We start from the raw sequence: 18,329 nt of genomic DNA, 5'->3' as shown, positions 1-18,329 counted from the left end.
TGTTTCCAAAGACTGTTTCATAAATAAACTTTTTAAAGACTTTGATCTCAACAGCAGGACTTTGTAAAAATGTAGAATTTTCACAGTATAAAAGTGAATTTTTGGGCTTTCTTTTGAGACTTTGAAGAATTCACTGACACTTTGGGGACTGAAATGGGAAAATCTGGCAGATTACAAGAAAAGTATCCATGTTACAAATGTGCATTTTTGTACATGCATCCTTGATGATCATCCACATCCATGTATAAAGTTATAGAATTTTGAGTAATATAAATCTCATTGAAAAGCGCGTAAAACTGGTAGGGCGAAACAAGGTCTCACGGACGGGAGGATTGGACTGCAATGCACTGCACAAAATATGTAACCTGTGTATATAACTTGCTAAGAGATTGAAATTGTATAAATGTATGTTTGTGGCAAACTCTGATTTTAGTTAAAGTAACTGTGGGAGGTTTTTGGACATTGTAAAACTCACACCATAAATCTGACATCATTTTCCTGAAATCCAACCTACTGAGAGCGAGGCAGAGACTATCGCCCTTGTCCAATCCTGTTGTTAGAGGCGTGTTTAGTTAAGCCTGCCCCAGTCATATACTTTGATGGCATTATAGTTAAGAGTCCCTGACACACACAGACACACACTCATCCTTATTTTCCTGCGCTGGCGTCCTGTTCCTGTTCCATCCAGACTCCATATCCCAACTACAAGGCCAAAGCATTGCTGGCCCTACTCTAGGGCCCACTGCAAAAACCCAAGCAGTGCTGATCCTGCTCCAGCAAGGCCTACATTCTGAAACCCACTAAAATTCCCAAATAACCAGAGGGGAAAGCTGTGGTGTTTTTGGGAAGCATCCTGATCCCACTTACTGCATCCAGAGCTACCTGTGCCATCCAGCTGACCGTAGTATCCAGTGACCAGAATTGCCAGTCCAGAAGTGCTACCCGGAGTCCAGAACTGCCCAGCTGTTTGCTGTGCGACCTGCCGTGTGGTGACCAGAACCCTTGACTGTCCAAAATCCAAAAACTAAAAAGTGGACTGTGAGTATCAATTGCCAACCCATAGCCTATCCTGTCTTTGTCCTCATCCCACTCTATAAGTCATCCTTTCCTTATCCCGATAACTTGTAAAACTGTCGGAATCATTCTTGCAACCCTGCCCTTGATTTCTAGTGTTAGCACCACATTTCTATTCATTTCTGTCTTGCATAGGTCCTAAGTCATTAACGATATTGTGTTTAAATAAATAAATGTTCCCTTAAGAAAAGGGGTACACTGCGTGAAGGGTAACAACTGCAGCTTAACATTTTGATTCACGGGTGGCGTTCCTCTTTTCTTATCCATTAAATGTAGTTTAAGTAAGATTTGCCTTTCAATTTTAAAACTGATTACTCTTTTCACTGCTCTATTTTCCTAAAAAGTGAACCTCGCTCTATCTTGCATAACTCACTCAATTTCTCAGCCAGAGACCTAATTCCACTTCCATAGTGTACCTGTGATCTATAGCTACCTCCCCCCCCCCCCACGCTTCAAATCAGTGTATTTCACCCGTTTTTATTAAAACTCGTTTGGATAATTTCAGGTGGGAATCGCAAAAATTGCAAAGTTTTCAACATGTCATTTTGCTGCCATGTGTTCTAACCCTGCAACTCATTTTCGAACTGTATACTTTTTGTAATCCATTCTTTGTGATTGTTAGTTTATTCGCATTGTGGCTTTAGTGAGGAATTATATTTGCTTTAAGGGTTTTAACACACATTAATTATTTAATTGTCCATTTCCGAGTGTCATTTTATAATATTGCAAGGGGTTTAAAATCTGTTTTTCTCTCTTATTTGGGGAGGGAAGGTTAGATTTGAATTGTTTCCTATTTGCCATTCCTGATTACCTGCTGCTTCTGTTTATCCACTCAGAATTGATTATTTGTGGGTTGAGGGAACATTGCAGGGGGAAATTCTAACTTAAGTGCTCTCTTACAAAAGTGCCCCTCTTCTGCTGTGCTGTGTATATGTTCAACTAGTAAGTTAAACCCAGTGCATTGCTCACATTTTCATTGTTATCACCCCACTGGGGATTGCTGCCCCATATGAAAAAGTTTATGATTTCTTTTTAATTTTCAAATAAATACATATTGTATTTTACCTACCAGCCTGGTTCCTGGTCCATTGTGACCCAGGGTATTTGAAAAAGGGGTGCGATATGAGTGGTGTACCATCTCAATATTGAATCAAGATAAAAAGATAAGCATTTCAGTTGTGCGCTGCATACTAGGCCGAGTCCAATGTATGTGTCACCTGATTTAAATTCTTAACACCCCGGGGGTCAGATAGGAGCATAAATCGGCCCCCGCAGGGGGGGGCTACACGGGTGCACCCCCATCCACTAGGGTGAGGGAGAGCCCCCCCTTTCCCCTTTTCAATATAGAAAAACCCCGGTGGTCTAGTGGCCCTCCCACCCAAATCTTATTTTTGTTTTTTCTTTTTTCCTTCTCCCTTTTCCCTAAGGGCAGATAATCAACCTCCTCCTCACATAGTCCGGGTCTGGATTTCAGTTTTGTGCGATTCCCTTCGCAAAAACGAAGTGCCAGAAAGGACGAGCTATCTCGTTGTTGGCAACATGGAGGTAATGTGAAGGACAAGATAGCTCGTCCTTGGCACTTAGAGGTTAATCAAGCTTATTTTGCATGAAATTGTCCACATTACAATACGTAGATTGGACAGGGAACGGAAACCAATGCCAGAAGGAAGGGGGACATGAAATGAAAGGCAGGTAGTTGTGGGTTGTTTGGGTGGTTAGAGGAGGTGGTGGACCAATAGATCATCAGGAAGAAGGAAGGAGCGGTGGATTGTGGAGGCTGACTTCTGGATAAGGCGAGGTATTGGTTAGTGAGTAGAAGTGGTATTGCGGTTGTTAATGTCTGTGATACTGTGGCAAGTGTGGGTGGGTAAGTTAGTGTAAGCATTGAATGTGAAGTGTGTGTACTGATTGAAAGGGTGTACTGAGTCGTCGTTTGGAGGAGGCAGTTGTAGTGCGGCAATGGTGGTGATAGTAGTATTGAGAAGGGGGAAGCCGAGGCCTAGACAGAATGAGGGTAGAGGAGAAGAGAGGCCAAAGAATAAAGGCAGTAGACTTTGGAAGGGATTGTAGAGAGAGCGAAGGAGGAGTGGAAAGAGTGAGCATGATGGGAAAAGACTGAATTAAGCAAGGTATCTGTAACACACACTCCTGTACCCCTTAGAACACTAACAACTTAGTAGCAGTGGCTAAGCTAGGAAGTCCATGAGGGAGTTACAGCGTATCCAGTGTCTTTTTGTACTGTGGGTGAAACAATCACTATTGACTAAGCGGGGCTAAGGAGGTTTGGTTAGGGAGGAAGTGTTTCAGACAAGACAGGGAGGAATTCCCTTGGAGCCCATTAAATTAATAAAAACTCTTATCTGTGCTTGAGTGGGAAACAGTATTTTAGTCGCTATTTTTTTGTAAATATACTTGGGGAGTAAAAAAGTCATTCCCAATGGGAGTATTTTGTAAGTGGATAGAGAGGAGTCGGGCTCTAGTTTTGAACGCTCCTGCTTAAGCTTTATTTATTTATCATGTAGTCCTGATTCTTATGTGCAAGGTCACAGGTTGGTAGAGCTGGACCCACACTTCTAGGTAGGTATAGAGAGACAGTCCTCGTTACCTCACACTGCACTAATTTGAGAATCCTGTAGATGAATTAATTTCCACACTAAATGCGGTTGTTACAGTGAGTTTTATTACAGTGTAGACTTATTGTCTTGTGGTGGTCAGCCGACACGTGTTTCGACCTCGACGGGTCTTTATCAATGCAAGGTATGGGGTTTTAGGATGGGGGGCTGTTGCCCCAGGTCGAGCCCCTTTGGGGTTGGAATTCTCTTGTTGGGTCCTTGGATTTGCCTAGGGCTGTCGTTACCGTCCCTGCAGAGCTGTTGCAAATGGAGGAGTATTTTGTAAGTGAATTCAAATGTTTTAACTCTAAAACAGAAATGTTTTATAACACATATTTCTATGTACCTTATGCTTGCACATTAAAAGATGCAAGTTTAGCTCATCAGACCAGGCAGTAATACAAGTCAAGCCTTTTGTTTGTGAGACTGTGTACTACTGATCCAAACCTATCCATGGAGCTGCAAGGCTGAAAATGGGTAAAGGGCTCCTGTGTCAGTTTCCTTTTTTGTTTGTTTTGGGAGTATTTGTACTCCCTATTTTTCTTTGTTGGAAGCATTTGTATATTTATCTGCAGTATTAGTGGCTGATGCACCCATTATCTGTAGGGCTGGATAGAGTGTAGTGGTATGTGTAACATTGCTGTATGTAGGGGAGGAATTGCACTCCTGCATCTTCAGCATTATTATTCATTGGTTTAAACCCACTATCTCCTCTTGGTTTGCAGCATGCCCAGACCAAAATATGTTTGTTGAATGAGCGAGCAATCTGTGGAGGGTCAGAAGAAGGACACAGGCTAGAAGTTGTCATTCTTAAGACGATTTTATTCCAATAATGTAAAAAAGGCCTCACTTTCCCTAAGCTATGGTGTTCCCTGACAAACGCAACTAACTAGGGGGCTCATTGTCGGTTGTGAAGTCCAAAGTGAAGTCTGTCCTCTGGCCAAAACTAAGCTGAAACTAAGCTGATCTAACCCTAACACTAATAATAAAGAACTAAAGTCCAAGAGAATGACTTGCTTCTCCTGGGGATGCTTTCTCAGCAAGTCTCTATTAATATAGAATCTTCAGATGGTTCTTGGCTGTTTTTCATAACAGTTCAGTTCACTTATGGGACATGTCTACACCCCTTTGCTCCCTTTATCTTGTCTTTTCAAGTCCCTCTGTATAGAGGCATACATAAAGTCCAGGAGAATGATTCCCTTCTCCTGGTGATGCCTTCATGGTCCTATATAACTCAGTATAGGATAATCAGATAGTTCTTGGCTATCCGTTGCATTAATTTGTTGTATTCAGTGAGGGAATTTTTCCATCTTCCTGGCTTCCCCTTCTCCTAAGGTTGCCAGAAACTCCTGACTGGTGTTCATCGGGATAAATTAAACTATTTCTCTGTCTCTAATGTCTGAGTTATCTCTTGAGGATTGTAACCAATCTTCTTATTGTCACAGCTCTTAGTACTTTATCTTCCCCAGGCAAGATTACGATGATCATAGTAATTATTTCCAATTTCTTGGTCCTTTGCTTTCTTATTGGAACGAGTATGTACTGGGACCACTACGATGTACCTAGTAATGATTCTCACTGTCAGGTTCACTTGCTTTCTTACTGGGATGAGTAGGACGAGTCCAGTAACGATTCTCACTCTCTTGCTAAATTGCTTTATTTGTGAACTGTTGATTATAAATCATCTTCTCTTTAGCATAAGATGTAATCCTCGGATCACTTGGCTTTTCACTGCAGGGTATATGATGTAACCAGTGACTGGTTTCACTCTTCTTGTTACTTAGTTTTTCACTGGGATAAGTATGCTGTACACAGTAAAGCTTCTCACTCCTCTCCTTGCTTTGTTTCTCACTGGGCTGAGTAGGCTGGCCCAGTAAGGGGTCTTACTCCTTCTCGCTATTTGGTTCCTCACTGGTTCGAGTATGATCACTCCATTCGTTATAGTCTTTTTCCAGACTGTAATGATTGTGATTATGCCAATCGTTATAACCGCCTCTATACCCGGGTCTTGTTACCTTCTTTCCAATAGGGCTGAGTCACCGGGCTGGCGTTCTCCGTCTCTGATTCTCTTCCTCTGGTCATGACGACTCTTGTGCTTGGTTTTTCCTCTGAAACGCTTCGGCATGTCCTTTTTGACAAGTAGTCTCCGCTCTGAAAGGTGTTTCTCTCTGTCTCGGCCACCACTGCTCTCTAGCGGGTCCTACCTAGGACCCAACTCAGTTTGGTAGACGCTCGCTAGTCTGATGATCAAATTGTGCAGTTCGGACACTGGTTCCTTGCAGCTCCTCTGCAGTCTTGCTAGTCTGTCCCTCGATAGTGCAGCTCTGGCACCTGTTCCTTCCAGCTTTTCCCCTGCTTCGGAAGCGGCGTTCTCTCGAGTTCACCAGCGTCCTTCACAGAGCTGGTTTGAAACTCCGGACTCTCTCTCCAACGTTCTCTCTCTCCTCCCACTTCTATGATGTTGCTCTGGGGCTTCCCCAGTCTCTTTTGGAAGTGCTTCCTGTGTCTTAGTTATATTCATTAGGACTCCATTGGTTTTCTTCGTCTCAGTACCAAACCGGTACTTGTCTTCACAAGAAACACAACAGTAACAGACATATAAGGACTTTTCCTGTTTTCTCCCAGCAGAGTGTATATTGTTGTTATTGAGTGAATTGGGAAGGAAATTCCTCATCGGAACGGGAGTCCTTTATCTTTGTAATAATTGCCCTCATTGGTCCACTCATCTTCTTCGTTCCAGTATGACACATATGCGTCTCTTTAGGTTGATTCAAAACGTCTTTACACAAATAACAAATGTGCAGGGGTTTCTCATGTTTTTCTCTGGAGAATGTTGCAACAAATGATTTACCTGGAGGTTGGTTAGGGAATTGGGTAGGGTCTTCCTCATTGGTACAGGAACGCGTGTCCCCAGGGAGTCTCTCACAGTGAGGTCCTGCTAGCCTGTACCCCTAGGGAGGGTATTGCATATCAGGCTCAACTCTAGCCTCACAATGAAATGTGTCCCCCTGGGGAGAAGTGATTGAATCCTATGTTTCGCCACAAATCGATGCTGTTGCTTTGCTGCATATGTGTGACCTTGCCCCCCGGGGCGAGGAAGTGAATCCAGTACATGCCTGGTGAAATCCTCTGGAGGTGGTTGTGGGGAATAACCCCCCCCCCTCACCCTTTTAACACCTCCTTCCAATTGGTCTGTTTGACAATTTTATTTTTCACGCTATGTCCAAAATAGCTTCTTTTGCAGTCCTCTTTTCTTGGGGCAACATTTGTCCCTAGACCTATTTAAATCAAAAGGGTGCACCACCTCCCTAGATATATTTTCTATATTCTTGCTCTACAGTGGTATTGGTATGCATATTTCTGGTTTCCCTGACCTGCCAAGGTCACCCTTCCTCTGAACCTGATAAGTGCACAAGGTAAACAGAGTTTGATGTCTGTAATATACAGAAGCCTCAAAGTTTATGGATGGGTCCTGAGTGTGATCCATGGCACGATTTGGGATGGTTCATTGGGCGTTTCCATAACGGATATCCTAGTGTTCTATAAGTGCAGGAAAACAGGGAGGGTTTCTTATAACTACAGATTCAAACTGCTGCACTTACCATTTTCAAAATATATTGTCATACCTATACCCAGACTACTATGCTAAATGCGGGAGATGAAAGCCAGACATGGAGTCATGTGTTTAACATGGTAGACTTTGATTGGGGAGTGAGTAGCAGTTTCTCCTCTGAGTTTTCTGGGCTATTTCAAGGCGTTGCATACGAGTTACAAGAGGTATGTGAGACTTGCTGTTTTTTACCTAAGCACTGAGTGGCGATAGTCTGTTACAAGGCCTGCTGCTGAGAATTCAGGCATGGCTCAGGAGTGTAACCTACTGCTGTAATACTGCATACACTTATAGTGAACTAGTGGGGTTCATCAAGCATGCCCAAGGATATCGAGATACATTGGGGAAGTTTATTGAGTGGGAACCATGGATTTCCTCCCCTTCAAGCTTGCTTTTCTGCTTTGGCGAATTTTGGTGGTCCATCTGTCAGGTGCTCCATTCCCCTGGTGTGAATGGTGACTGGCCCCATGCCAGGTGTTGGTTTTAATCTACCTTCTTTCTGTCGAAGGCGATGTACATATCTGTTGGACTCGCAGTGCCAGTCTGTGCCTAGAGCCAACTGGATATGGGACTACATGTCTTTTTACCGCACTATATGTATCGTTCACCGCCACATGTGTTGTAAAGATATTTGTATGTTTCATTGCTTATCATCTTTGTTGGGTTTATAAATGAAATACGTAATAAATACAATTAGTAAAATAAGTGCATGAAAATATTTCTGCATAAAGAGCTTTTTAATTTTTTTTTTCTTTTTTTAGTGAGCGAACCTTTACAATTAATATCCAGAAACTTCAGGAACAATACAGAAATCTTCAGCGTTTACTACATCCAGATTATTTCAGCCAAAAATCTCAGGTAATTGATGCAAGCAGAAATAATTTCAAATTCATGTTTTTATTGGTAATGTTATGGTATCAGGGCTCTCAAAAACTACAAGCCTGATCGCATTGGCAAGGAGATTTTATGAAGGACGAGTACCATTTGCATGGTCTTAGACCTTGCTGGCAAGTGTGGGGAGGTTTGAAATTTTTGTTTGACATTTACTGCAAACAAACTTTATTTGCAGTAAATGGAAAATAAAAGTTTGTGTGCATGGGGTGGCCTTTCAGTGGCAGCATTGTACACAATATGAAGTGTGCTTATGGTGACATGCACCATTTTCCAGAAAGCTCTGGTAAATGGAGTTAACTTCTTTTAGTTTAAGTATGTAAACAAAGGAACTCGCCCTGAAGGTCCAGTGAGATTTTTAGGAATTTGCCAGGCCTGGTAATGCCAAGAGTGTTATACCACTCCTCTGCAAATTTACATGATTTTATGGCACTTTAGGTGGTAGTTGACATAAACAAAAGAATACAAATTGGAATATCTTTGTTCAAAAGAAAATGGCTTTGGAGAATTATACTGCAAGCTGTACCCTAGTTACTCCGGGTTTCGTTTTTAATAAATCCCCCAGAGCCTTCCAACAAAACTCGAGTTGCATAACAATTACAATGGTAAATAACTGCTGCAGGTGGTCTTCAAATTCACTAGTCAGTAAGAAATGCAAGCTATTATATACAGCTACTTCTTGTAATTTCATAGTGTCTCTTCCAATCAGGGGTCTGGATATGCAAGCCTTTTTAGATCCTCCCTCTGCCTGAAGTCAAAGCTGCCTCCATTTCTCCGTCTTGCGTCCGTCCGTCCCTCCTTCGCCCCAAATGTCCATGTCCCCTTGCCTTGTGTACCCTCCCCAACCCACCCTCCGGCATCCCCTACTTCCTTTCTTCCCATGCTGCCGCCACCTCCATACCCTCTCTACCCTTCCTTTCCCCAATGGCCACCGTTTAAAGGGAGAAGAGACTCAGAGTAGTTCCCTTTTTTTCAATGCGGCCGTTTCCTTTGGTAATTTCTTATACTTGTAATACAGCCACTACACTGCACACAACTACGTGCCTCGATGCTAATAGCTACAACCCCCTCAGCGGGGAAGCATTAGCACTTGGTAATTATTGCCATGGCCTTTTGTTAAGTCCCGCTCTTTGCTCACGACTGTAACTTGGACCCCGGGGGTCATTGCCAAGCGGTAATGCCCCCCCCACCTTCGTGGTTATTGCTGATGCATATCACATGCATGTTTTTCATTACACTCTAGGTTGTTGTGTGGAATCTGGCATCCTTTATTTGCTTTCATTAGTTAAGAAAAGATTGGTGACCGTGAATTACATCAGTCTGTGCTACCTATCTGCCTCACATTTACTGTAGGGACCCTGATGTGGCTCTGTTTCTTGGAGACAGCCTGGTCTAGCAAATTACTAGGGTTGGCTAATTTTACGCAGCACCAAAGCCTACAATTCTGTGGATGCTCTGCCTGGACTGCTAAAAGTTCTCTGCGGAAATCCACTTACCCCCACTAATCCACTTACCCCCCCCACTAATCTACTCAAGTCAGTTTAGTACTCTTTTCTCATGGAGACAGTGTGCTTTGTTAGATGACCCTTAGGAATAAGTCTTCTCATCTGAATACAACTGCACGCAAGTCTCATTTTAGGCTAATAAACTTGGTTCTTGAACATCTATTGGTAAAAAAATGTTGGTCAAGGAGCCAGGAGTCTCTTAAATGGATTACATCAAAAACCCTTAATATGTCATCTGCAGCTGCCCCTCAATCCTCTACCAACCTCTGCCTGAACTGATTGATGGATTGTGTTTTGTATTGTATCTCTGCATGTATACAGCACACAATATTTAACTGTGTCCATACATTGTGCAACTAAAGCAAAGCACTGTCCCGAAAAAACGGACATGCAAGTTAAACTGTAGTCTTTTGAAGAGGAAAGCCTTCAGTGTTTTGTAAAACAAAACAGGTTACCTGTTCTAAGACATAAGGGATGATTAACAGATTGTGGACGTTTTTTAAGGAAACACCTTGTGATGAATCTGTTGTCATCGCTTCTTTCCTAGAGCTAGCCTCTCCCCATGTGGCCAAGGGACAGCAGCTGCTACCTGATCCTGACCCTGGGGGTGGCTATATGAGGGAGAACCACATGTGGGGAGAGGGGGAGAGACGATCCTCAAGGGGATAACTCGCTTTCATAAGATAAAAACGCATATCCCCCTCTCCTTTGTCTGGATATTCCCTCCATGTCTCATGCCTTTATGGTTTACTGTTAGTTTTCACCAACCAATCGCAAAACTTACTAATGACATCTTTCAGTATAACATGTCGAACTGCCCATCGTTCCCAAGTATATGGGAGTACTGGGACGAGAAGTTTCAGTGGAGTGATATCGATCACTGATGCTGAGAAGCTAGAAACGCGCTCTAGTACGTGTCTAATAAGCACCGGGACATTTCAAAGGATTGCACCTGGAGAATGGAAAGGGTGTGTCACGACTACTGACTCTGGTTGGGGAGCCTGGAGGAAGCGGACTGTCGCGCAGAGGGAAGCGGCTCAAGGAGGCAGCGTTTGCAGAGGTCCTGTTGGGAGTGAAGGCAAGCCCCTGCGCGCTCACACCAGAATAAATACAGCCCGCTAGGGAAAAAGGCCCAAGACAGGCTTGCAAGGATAACCAGTATATCTACAAAATAGAAATGCATCAGCAAAGTACTCTGCTGTCGCCGAACGTTCTGAGTTCAGTAGGCATGTGCGGTACATTATAAGCATATACTAAACATCGTCACTAATGACGTAATCGTATATAGTACAATTCTATAATAAGGACTGGAGGAGCCCTCTATGTGTATGGCCTGCTCCATATGGTCCATCTTCTTCTGTCCATCTCCGTTCACATGGGTGCTGATGGGCTTGTCACCGCGGTGAGTTGACCCAACAATTAATTAGCTACTCTGACAAACCATATTATCGTGGTAACAATGCACCTGGCGGATACAGGGATGGGTTCGGGGGGAGTGCCGAGGTCACACTAACTCCCACTCACTTCACTCACTCCCCTCCTGTTGCCTCCCAGGCTGTTTGCAATGCCCTTGCCTCTCACATTATCTTAAAAACCTAGGACATCCTGTCCATCCTCTCCTCCCCTACTCCTCCTCTCCCCTCTTTCTGCTCATGCTGACCCTCCTTCAGCCACCCCCCCACCCTCTTTCTCGTCGTTCCCTCTTTTCTCCCCTGGCGAGGTCACTAGACAAGTCTGATCTATGAAAATCTAGTCAAAACCGGTTCATCCCTGTTCCTCTAAAACCATCAAGGACCACATCGATACCCTCGCTACTGCCCTTGACGATTTCTTCAACCTCTCCTTTGTCCCAGGATCCTTCGCCTCCCCTCTGAAGCACTCCTTTGTGCATCTTTTTCTCAAGAACCCCACAGCTGATCCTTCATGCCAGGCCAACTATCACCCAATTTCCATTACTCCCTTTCTGGACAGACTCCTTGAAAAGCTGGCTTTCTCTCAGCTTAACCTTCATTCCGAATCTGTTGGCTGTATTTGCAACCATTGGTCTGGCTTCAGAGCTGCCAAAACATGGAAACTGCTCTCCTTAACATCTGTGAAGACCTGCTTGCTAACCTCTGTCCTCATCCTTCTCAATCTCTCCTCTGCCTTTGATACGGTCAACCATACCATCCTGCTCAACCGCCTCTGTGACAACCCAGGTATCACCGATCAGGCTCTGGCTTGGTTGACCTCTTTCCTCTCTGATCGACCCTCCCAGGTCCAAATTGGGTCCTTCCTATCTCCCTCTCTACCTGTGGTGTTCCCCAGGGGTCTAACCTCTCGCCCTGGCTTTTCAAACAATACCTGGCAACTCTCGCTCACTGCATTGCCATTTTCTACTCCAATATCCAGTGCTATGCTGACGACACTCGACTCCTTTTCAGGCTTCCCTCGGCCACCTCCTCTCCTTCCCTCATCTCTGATTGCCTAACTGCCATTCAAGATTGAGGTGCCGCCAATGATCTTTGCCTGAATGCCAACAAGACAGAGATCCTCCTCATCGGCACACCCTCACCCTCCTTTCCCCTCACTCTCTGGCCAGCCTCCCTTGGCCCTCCTCCTAGCCCCACCTGCGAGGCTAAGAACCTCAGGTCATCTTTGACTCCATACTTTCCTTCTCTGCACACATCTCTGTCTCTAAAAAAGTCAAACTTTCTACTGCACCTCTTCAGAGGTACTCTGCCTTTCCTCTCCTTCCCCCAGAAGCTCACCGTCTCCCAAGCTCTGGTTCTCTAGGTTGGACTATTTTAACAGCCTCTTTCTAAATCTACCTGCCTCCACTCTCCACCCTCTGCAACTAATCCAGAACAGGACTGCAAGACTTGTCCTTGCCTTAAGCCCTGGGATCGTATCTCTCCAGTCCTGGAATCTCTCCATTGGCTCCCAGTGGATGCAAGGATTACATTCAAAATCCTCTGCATTGTCCACAAGGCTTTCTGGATCCTGGGTCCAAAATACCTTCAGCTATCCCTCCGCAAATACCTCCCCTCTCGAGCTCTTCGCTCCTCTACCTTGGGAGGATAGCTCAGAGGCAACGTGCTCGCCTTGGAAGCAAGACGACATGGAGCAACACAGGTTTGATTCTCCGGGTCCGCGCTTGGAAACCTCTGGGTACTAAGCGCGTTTATAAAAAAATCAATCATATCATACCTCTGACTCCCTCAGGGTCAGTCGATTTTCAAAGAAGCGTGCTGGGGATAGATCTGTCTTCGGCCGGGGCCTCCCTCTGGAACATCATCCTCCCTGCCACTCTGAAACTTGAGGAGAACCATCTCCGGTTCCGGAAGCACCTCAAAACCTTCCTCTTTGCTTCTGCCTTCGCCCCCCCCCTCTCCCCTGCTGTTCTGTTCTCTCTCGCCACCGTGCACCTGGCCTACCCTGTCTTCCGGGCCCAGGTACCTGCTCACCCTGCCTCCGGGCCAGCCCTTGCACTGGGGTCTGTTTCTGTACCCATACAGCCCCCCCCCCTTTTTCTTTCTTCCTGCACTTTTCAGACATACCCCGTCTGCTGCCTTAATCCCAGCACTGGCCACTTGCTGGCTGCACTACCATAGTATGTTGCCTTTACTATTTAATTGTTCTCCTCTGCTCTGCACTTTCCACTCCCCCGCACCCTCCTCCCATGCACGTCTCCCCTTTCCCTCTCCCATGCACTTGCCTGTTCTCAATGTCACTGGGCCTAGTAAAATCGTTGTTTTTGTTCTCCCCTGTTCCCCTACTTTTGCCTTGTCGCTCTCTGAAACACTTGTGTACGAGCACGATATAAATAAAATATCAATAGACAGATCAGCAACTTCCAAGGTCCATCCCCTTAGTTTTAGGCTATAATTCTGATGCCACCCTGCACAAATCATGTGACCCATTCCTGAAGGCACGATAGTCTTGCCCTCTTGATATTAGTGATTGATCGAGGGGTGTAAAAGGTTTGTAGTCTGGGTTTGAATGGTGCTGTGGCATGCGGGGGTCATAGGATGAAAGCATGGCAAAGCTGTATTTCTCATATGGGTATCATTTGCGGCAGGAGGGCCTTGCTATCTGTTTCGTAGGGTGGTACTGCCAAGAGGTGCTCTGCTCCCTTCTGATGAGCTTGCAGGGCGCATTCTTTCCAGATGTAGGAAAGGCATGGGATCATAATATGACAATGACACAATGGATACAATTTGTAAAACCTTCATTGATGTCACGACCCTCGCCCAAAACCCCCTCTGGCAAATCCATTGGCCAGGTAGAGTCAGGACCTGGGCCTCTAGAGCCTGGCATCCTCTTCAAAAGCCCTCATGGGGCCAGTCCTGGCGCCTATGGCGCCAGGCTCATACACCATGAAAAACAATGTGCTTGGGAACTACTTTATTGTATTGTCAGCCAACATGGATGCATCCACATAGCTTGGTTCCTAAAAACCAAGCTATGCGGTCTAGTGTTTTGGGTGTGGCAGCCTAGGGACTACTTTACCTGGACTATTTTGTTGCGGCTATTTAAACCACACCCGAGCAAGACAACACGCTTCGTGTTACTTTGCAGCTTGCAACATGACGCTCACCGTGTCCAGCTATTCCCTCGAACCTCGGAGAAGCAGAACCTGCAAGGAGACGAAAGGAACATCATTAGCAACAGCATCTTACCTGCAGTCTTCATCTTTAAACACTTGCAGATACTGAGAACAGCTTCCTCGAATCTGCACGCCTCCCGGACAGAACGACCTGTAAGAGGAAGATGGAGGCAGCATTAAAGAAAGCAGTATAGACATTTACAAATTACGAACTGCTCAAAAGGCTTACCTGGCTGGTCGGGTACCACTCCGGACATTCCACTTGCGCTGAAGAACACTGCGACCTATAAGGGAGGAAAACACAGGTTAGCAAAGGCAAGACTTGGCAGCGCTGCGTATAGCACTTACTTACCGTATCATAGCGCTCTTAATGCGCCATCATTTACCAGCGGGGCTCAACCAAGCCAGTTCGCCGCGCTGAAGCTCTGCATACCTAAGGGAGAAAAACATTTTAAACAAAGAAAGGCATGCAGGATAGCAACAAAACTAAAGAACAGCAATAAGACCTACCTGAACAATATCAAACGGGCCGGCGTCGGTGAAGTAACTGGACCGCACTTGCCCATGAAAGACAACGTGCCCCTGCAAAGAAGGCAGAACGGAGAGCACGACTAATTGTACCACAAGGTGAGGAGAGGGCACCAGAGGGATTGAAATCATACGGGGATGAAGGGAGGACACTTACCCCAGTCGGGCAGTCTTGAACACAGTCCTCCTGTATTTTCAGGCAGAACCTTCCCCGCAGACCACATCGGGGCAAAGCTGAAAAGCATACCAGCGAGTAACCCGGCTGGGTGGCGTTCCTGTGGATACCAGGTGAGCGTAACAGAACGCGAAGCCTACCATAACAAATCCACCTGGGCGCCATGGAGACATCAGAAATGGACCAATTGGACCAATTACTAGGAGAGCTTTGTGCTGAGGTTCATTCTGCCAGACAAGAGACTAATGCCCTCCGGAGAGACTTAATAGTGACCAAAGAACGCACTGAAGAGATTAGCAGGCAATACTTGCAATCACCGGCAGGACAGACGCCTCTACCTGGAAGCAAACCAACGATGTGAAGCCCCGCCATACCACCCACTCGGGTACAGATCACGTTACCTGGAACACAGTGCCCCTGGCACCACCAGAAAGGTTCTCAGGCGACCCACGGAAGTATGCGGCATTCATCAATCAGTGCCGCCTTCATTTTCTTTGTAGGCCTGGAGCATTTCCAAACGACCAAGCTCGGATAGCTTCTGTCTTATCATACATGAGTGGTAGTGCAGCAGATTGGTCGGTGCCGTTGGTAACCCATGACGATCCTCTTATTACCCAGGGACAAGCAGTAGACAATGAACTCTTGTCCCTCCGACAGGGGAATCAGGACTTGTTAACGTACATTGCAACCTTCAAAAGACTGGTAGCCAAAGCTAGGTGGCCGGAAAACAAAAGAACCACGTTATTCCATCGAGGCTTACGAGGCGAATTAAAGGAAATCTTAGCCCAGGTGGTTGATCCACCCTGAGACTGTGCAGAATTCATAAATCTGGTTGTGCAGCTAGACCACCGGTTGCAGGACCGAAAGGCAGACCGGTCTAAGACCGACCCTCGGACCGTGTATGTTCGACCAAGGGAAAACACACCCCGTATACCTGAAAATGCTGTAGAACCCATGCAGAATGGAGGGATAGGACCTCCATTAACAAAACAAGAGCGGGACAAAAGAAGACAACAACCGCTTTGTTTGTATTGTGGGAAACCAGGACATTTCCTGAAGGACTGTCCAGTAAAACCCCCAAGAAGAACAGTCTGGGCCACAGAGAAGGATGAAGCTAAGGAATCGGAAAACTACCAAGCTCGACAAACGTAGAGGGCAGTTTGTCGAGTGAGAAGAAAGAGTTGCTGACCTCGCACTTTGCAATACCAGTGATCTTAATTAACCACCCACAGTCGTCAAGAATGCATGCCGTTGAAGCATACATCAATAGCGGAGCAGTTGGAAATTATATTGATCAAAAACTGGCAGCAGAGATGGGGCTTCCTTTGTGTTCTAAGCTAACTATGGACAAGGTAACCACCGTGGATGGGACAGAAATTGCTTCCGGACCAGTAACCCAGTGCACAGCCAGGGTAACCTTGCTGTGCCAGGATGGACATCGGGAGTCTATTTCATTCGATCTCATCAAGGCACCTCAGTTCAGGCTAATACTAGGGCTGCCATGGTTGGTTGCTCACAACCCTTTGATAGACTGGCGGGCACGAAAATTAACCTTCCCCGGTGACTGGGGCCCTGCCTGCTATTACCAAGAGGGGAAACCCGACGTATGTATCCCCAAGACTCCCGGAGTGACAGTATCAACCCTGGGAGCAACTAACACCTTGCCAAGTGAATACCATGATTTCCAGGATGTTTTCCGAAAGGACCAAGTCAATACATTGCTGCCGCACAGGCCCTACGACTGTCCGATCACCTTGTTCCTGGTGCACAAATCCCTTGCGGCAGGATCTATGCTCTCACAGAACCAGAAAACCTTGATTTGAAATCCTATTTGGACCAGTACCTTGCAAACAAATGTATCCGTCCTTCGAAGTCCCCCGCAGCCAGTCCTTTGTTCTTCGTACCCAAAAAGGAAGGAGACTTGAGAACCTGTGTTGACTACCGCGCATTGAACCAGATCCCTGTGAAGAACCGCTACCCCTTACCACTTATCCCTGTGATGCTAGACCAAGTTAAAGATGCCCAGATTTATACCAAATTGGACCTTCAAAGAGCGTACCACCTGGTCTGAGTCAGAAAAGGAGATGAATGGAAAACCGCCTTCCATGCTAAGTACGGCTTGTTTGAATATCAAGTCATGCCCTTCGGGTTATGCAACGCTCCTGCGTCATTCCAGTATTTCATGAATGACGTCTTAAGGGAGTTAATTGATGTGTGTGCCTTAGTGTACATAGGTGACATCTTAGTATACTCGGCCTCGGAACAAGATCATGTCAGGCACGTTCGTTCGTTCGTTCGTTCAGTCCTCGCCAAGCTCCGTCAACATCGCTTGTTTGCAAAGCTTGAAAAATGCTTTTTTCACGTCACCGAAGTAGAATTTCTTGGTTTTATCCTTACTCCAGGAGGCATCAGAATGGACGTGCACAAGGTAGATGCCATTCTGAAATGGCCTTCACCAACGTCTCTGAAAGGAGTACAAAGCATGCTGGGCTTTGCAATCTTCTACCGCCGGTTCTTCCAGACTTCTCTCAGGTTGTGCACCCAATCATAGTACTATTACGAAAAAACAATAAAAAGTTTGCTTGGCCCGAAGAAGCAGAAGAAGCCTTTCAGGAACTTAAAGGTTTACCTCCCCTCCAATCCTGCGACATCCTCGTCCACACCTCCCTTATGTCATTGAAACTGATGCGTCCAGTCTTGCAATGGGGGCTGTCCTTTCACAGAGAGACCCGGAAACCGGCCAGCTACATCCTGTGGCCTTCTGGTCGAAAAAGGTCTCACCTGTAGAGATTAATTATGCCATCACGGACAAGGAACTCCTGGCTATCAAATCCGCCTTTAAAGCCTGGAGGCACTACCTTCTGGGGGCCAGACACCATTAGTCATCGCAGACCACCGAAACCTGCAGTATCTCAAAACAGCGAAGGCCCAGTCCTCGCGCCAATTACGGTGGACCCTTTTCTTCACTGATTATGATTATTTAATCACATTTCAACCAGGAGTCAGAAACGGAAAGGCGGATGCCTTATCTCGCATGGGCATAGATGAAATAATATATACAACTCCAGACCCAGTATCTATTATACCTGAAGACAAACTATTGGGAATCACGACAGCCTTAACACAAGCAGAACTACGAAAAGAAATCCAACGGACAATGAATCCTGATGCCTACCTCACATGGCAAACTCGAGGAGAACAATATACCATCAAGGACCGCCTACCCTTTTTTAGGGATTGCTTATATGTACCCAAGAAGGAATTACAACAGCATATTATTTCAAACTATCACGATTCACTGATCGAAGGGCATCCTGGGATCGCCAAAACCCTAGCTAAGGTGAAA

General features: G+C 45.7%; 1 protein-coding gene across 1 annotated transcript in view; it reads left to right on the top strand.

Moving 5' to 3' along the window:
- The window catches only part of HSCB (HscB mitochondrial iron-sulfur cluster cochaperone), a 170,599-nt gene that overhangs the window by 40,449 nt on the left and 111,821 nt on the right, over positions 1 to 18,329 (top strand). Inside the window, exon 2 of the mRNA XM_069619358.1 lies at positions 8,058 to 8,154. Within this exon, the coding sequence (XP_069475459.1) occupies positions 8,058 to 8,154 (97 nt within the window). The remainder of the gene's footprint in view (positions 1 to 8,057; positions 8,155 to 18,329) is intronic.

This window comes from Ambystoma mexicanum, chromosome 10 (genome assembly GCF_040938575.1).
Source record: "Ambystoma mexicanum isolate Mex_15411 chromosome 10, UKY_AmexF1_1, whole genome shotgun sequence".
Classification (NCBI taxonomy): Eukaryota; Metazoa; Chordata; class Amphibia; order Caudata; family Ambystomatidae; genus Ambystoma; species Ambystoma mexicanum.
Note: the sequence above shows the minus strand (reverse complement) of the source record. Positions and strands in the feature narration are given on the sequence as shown.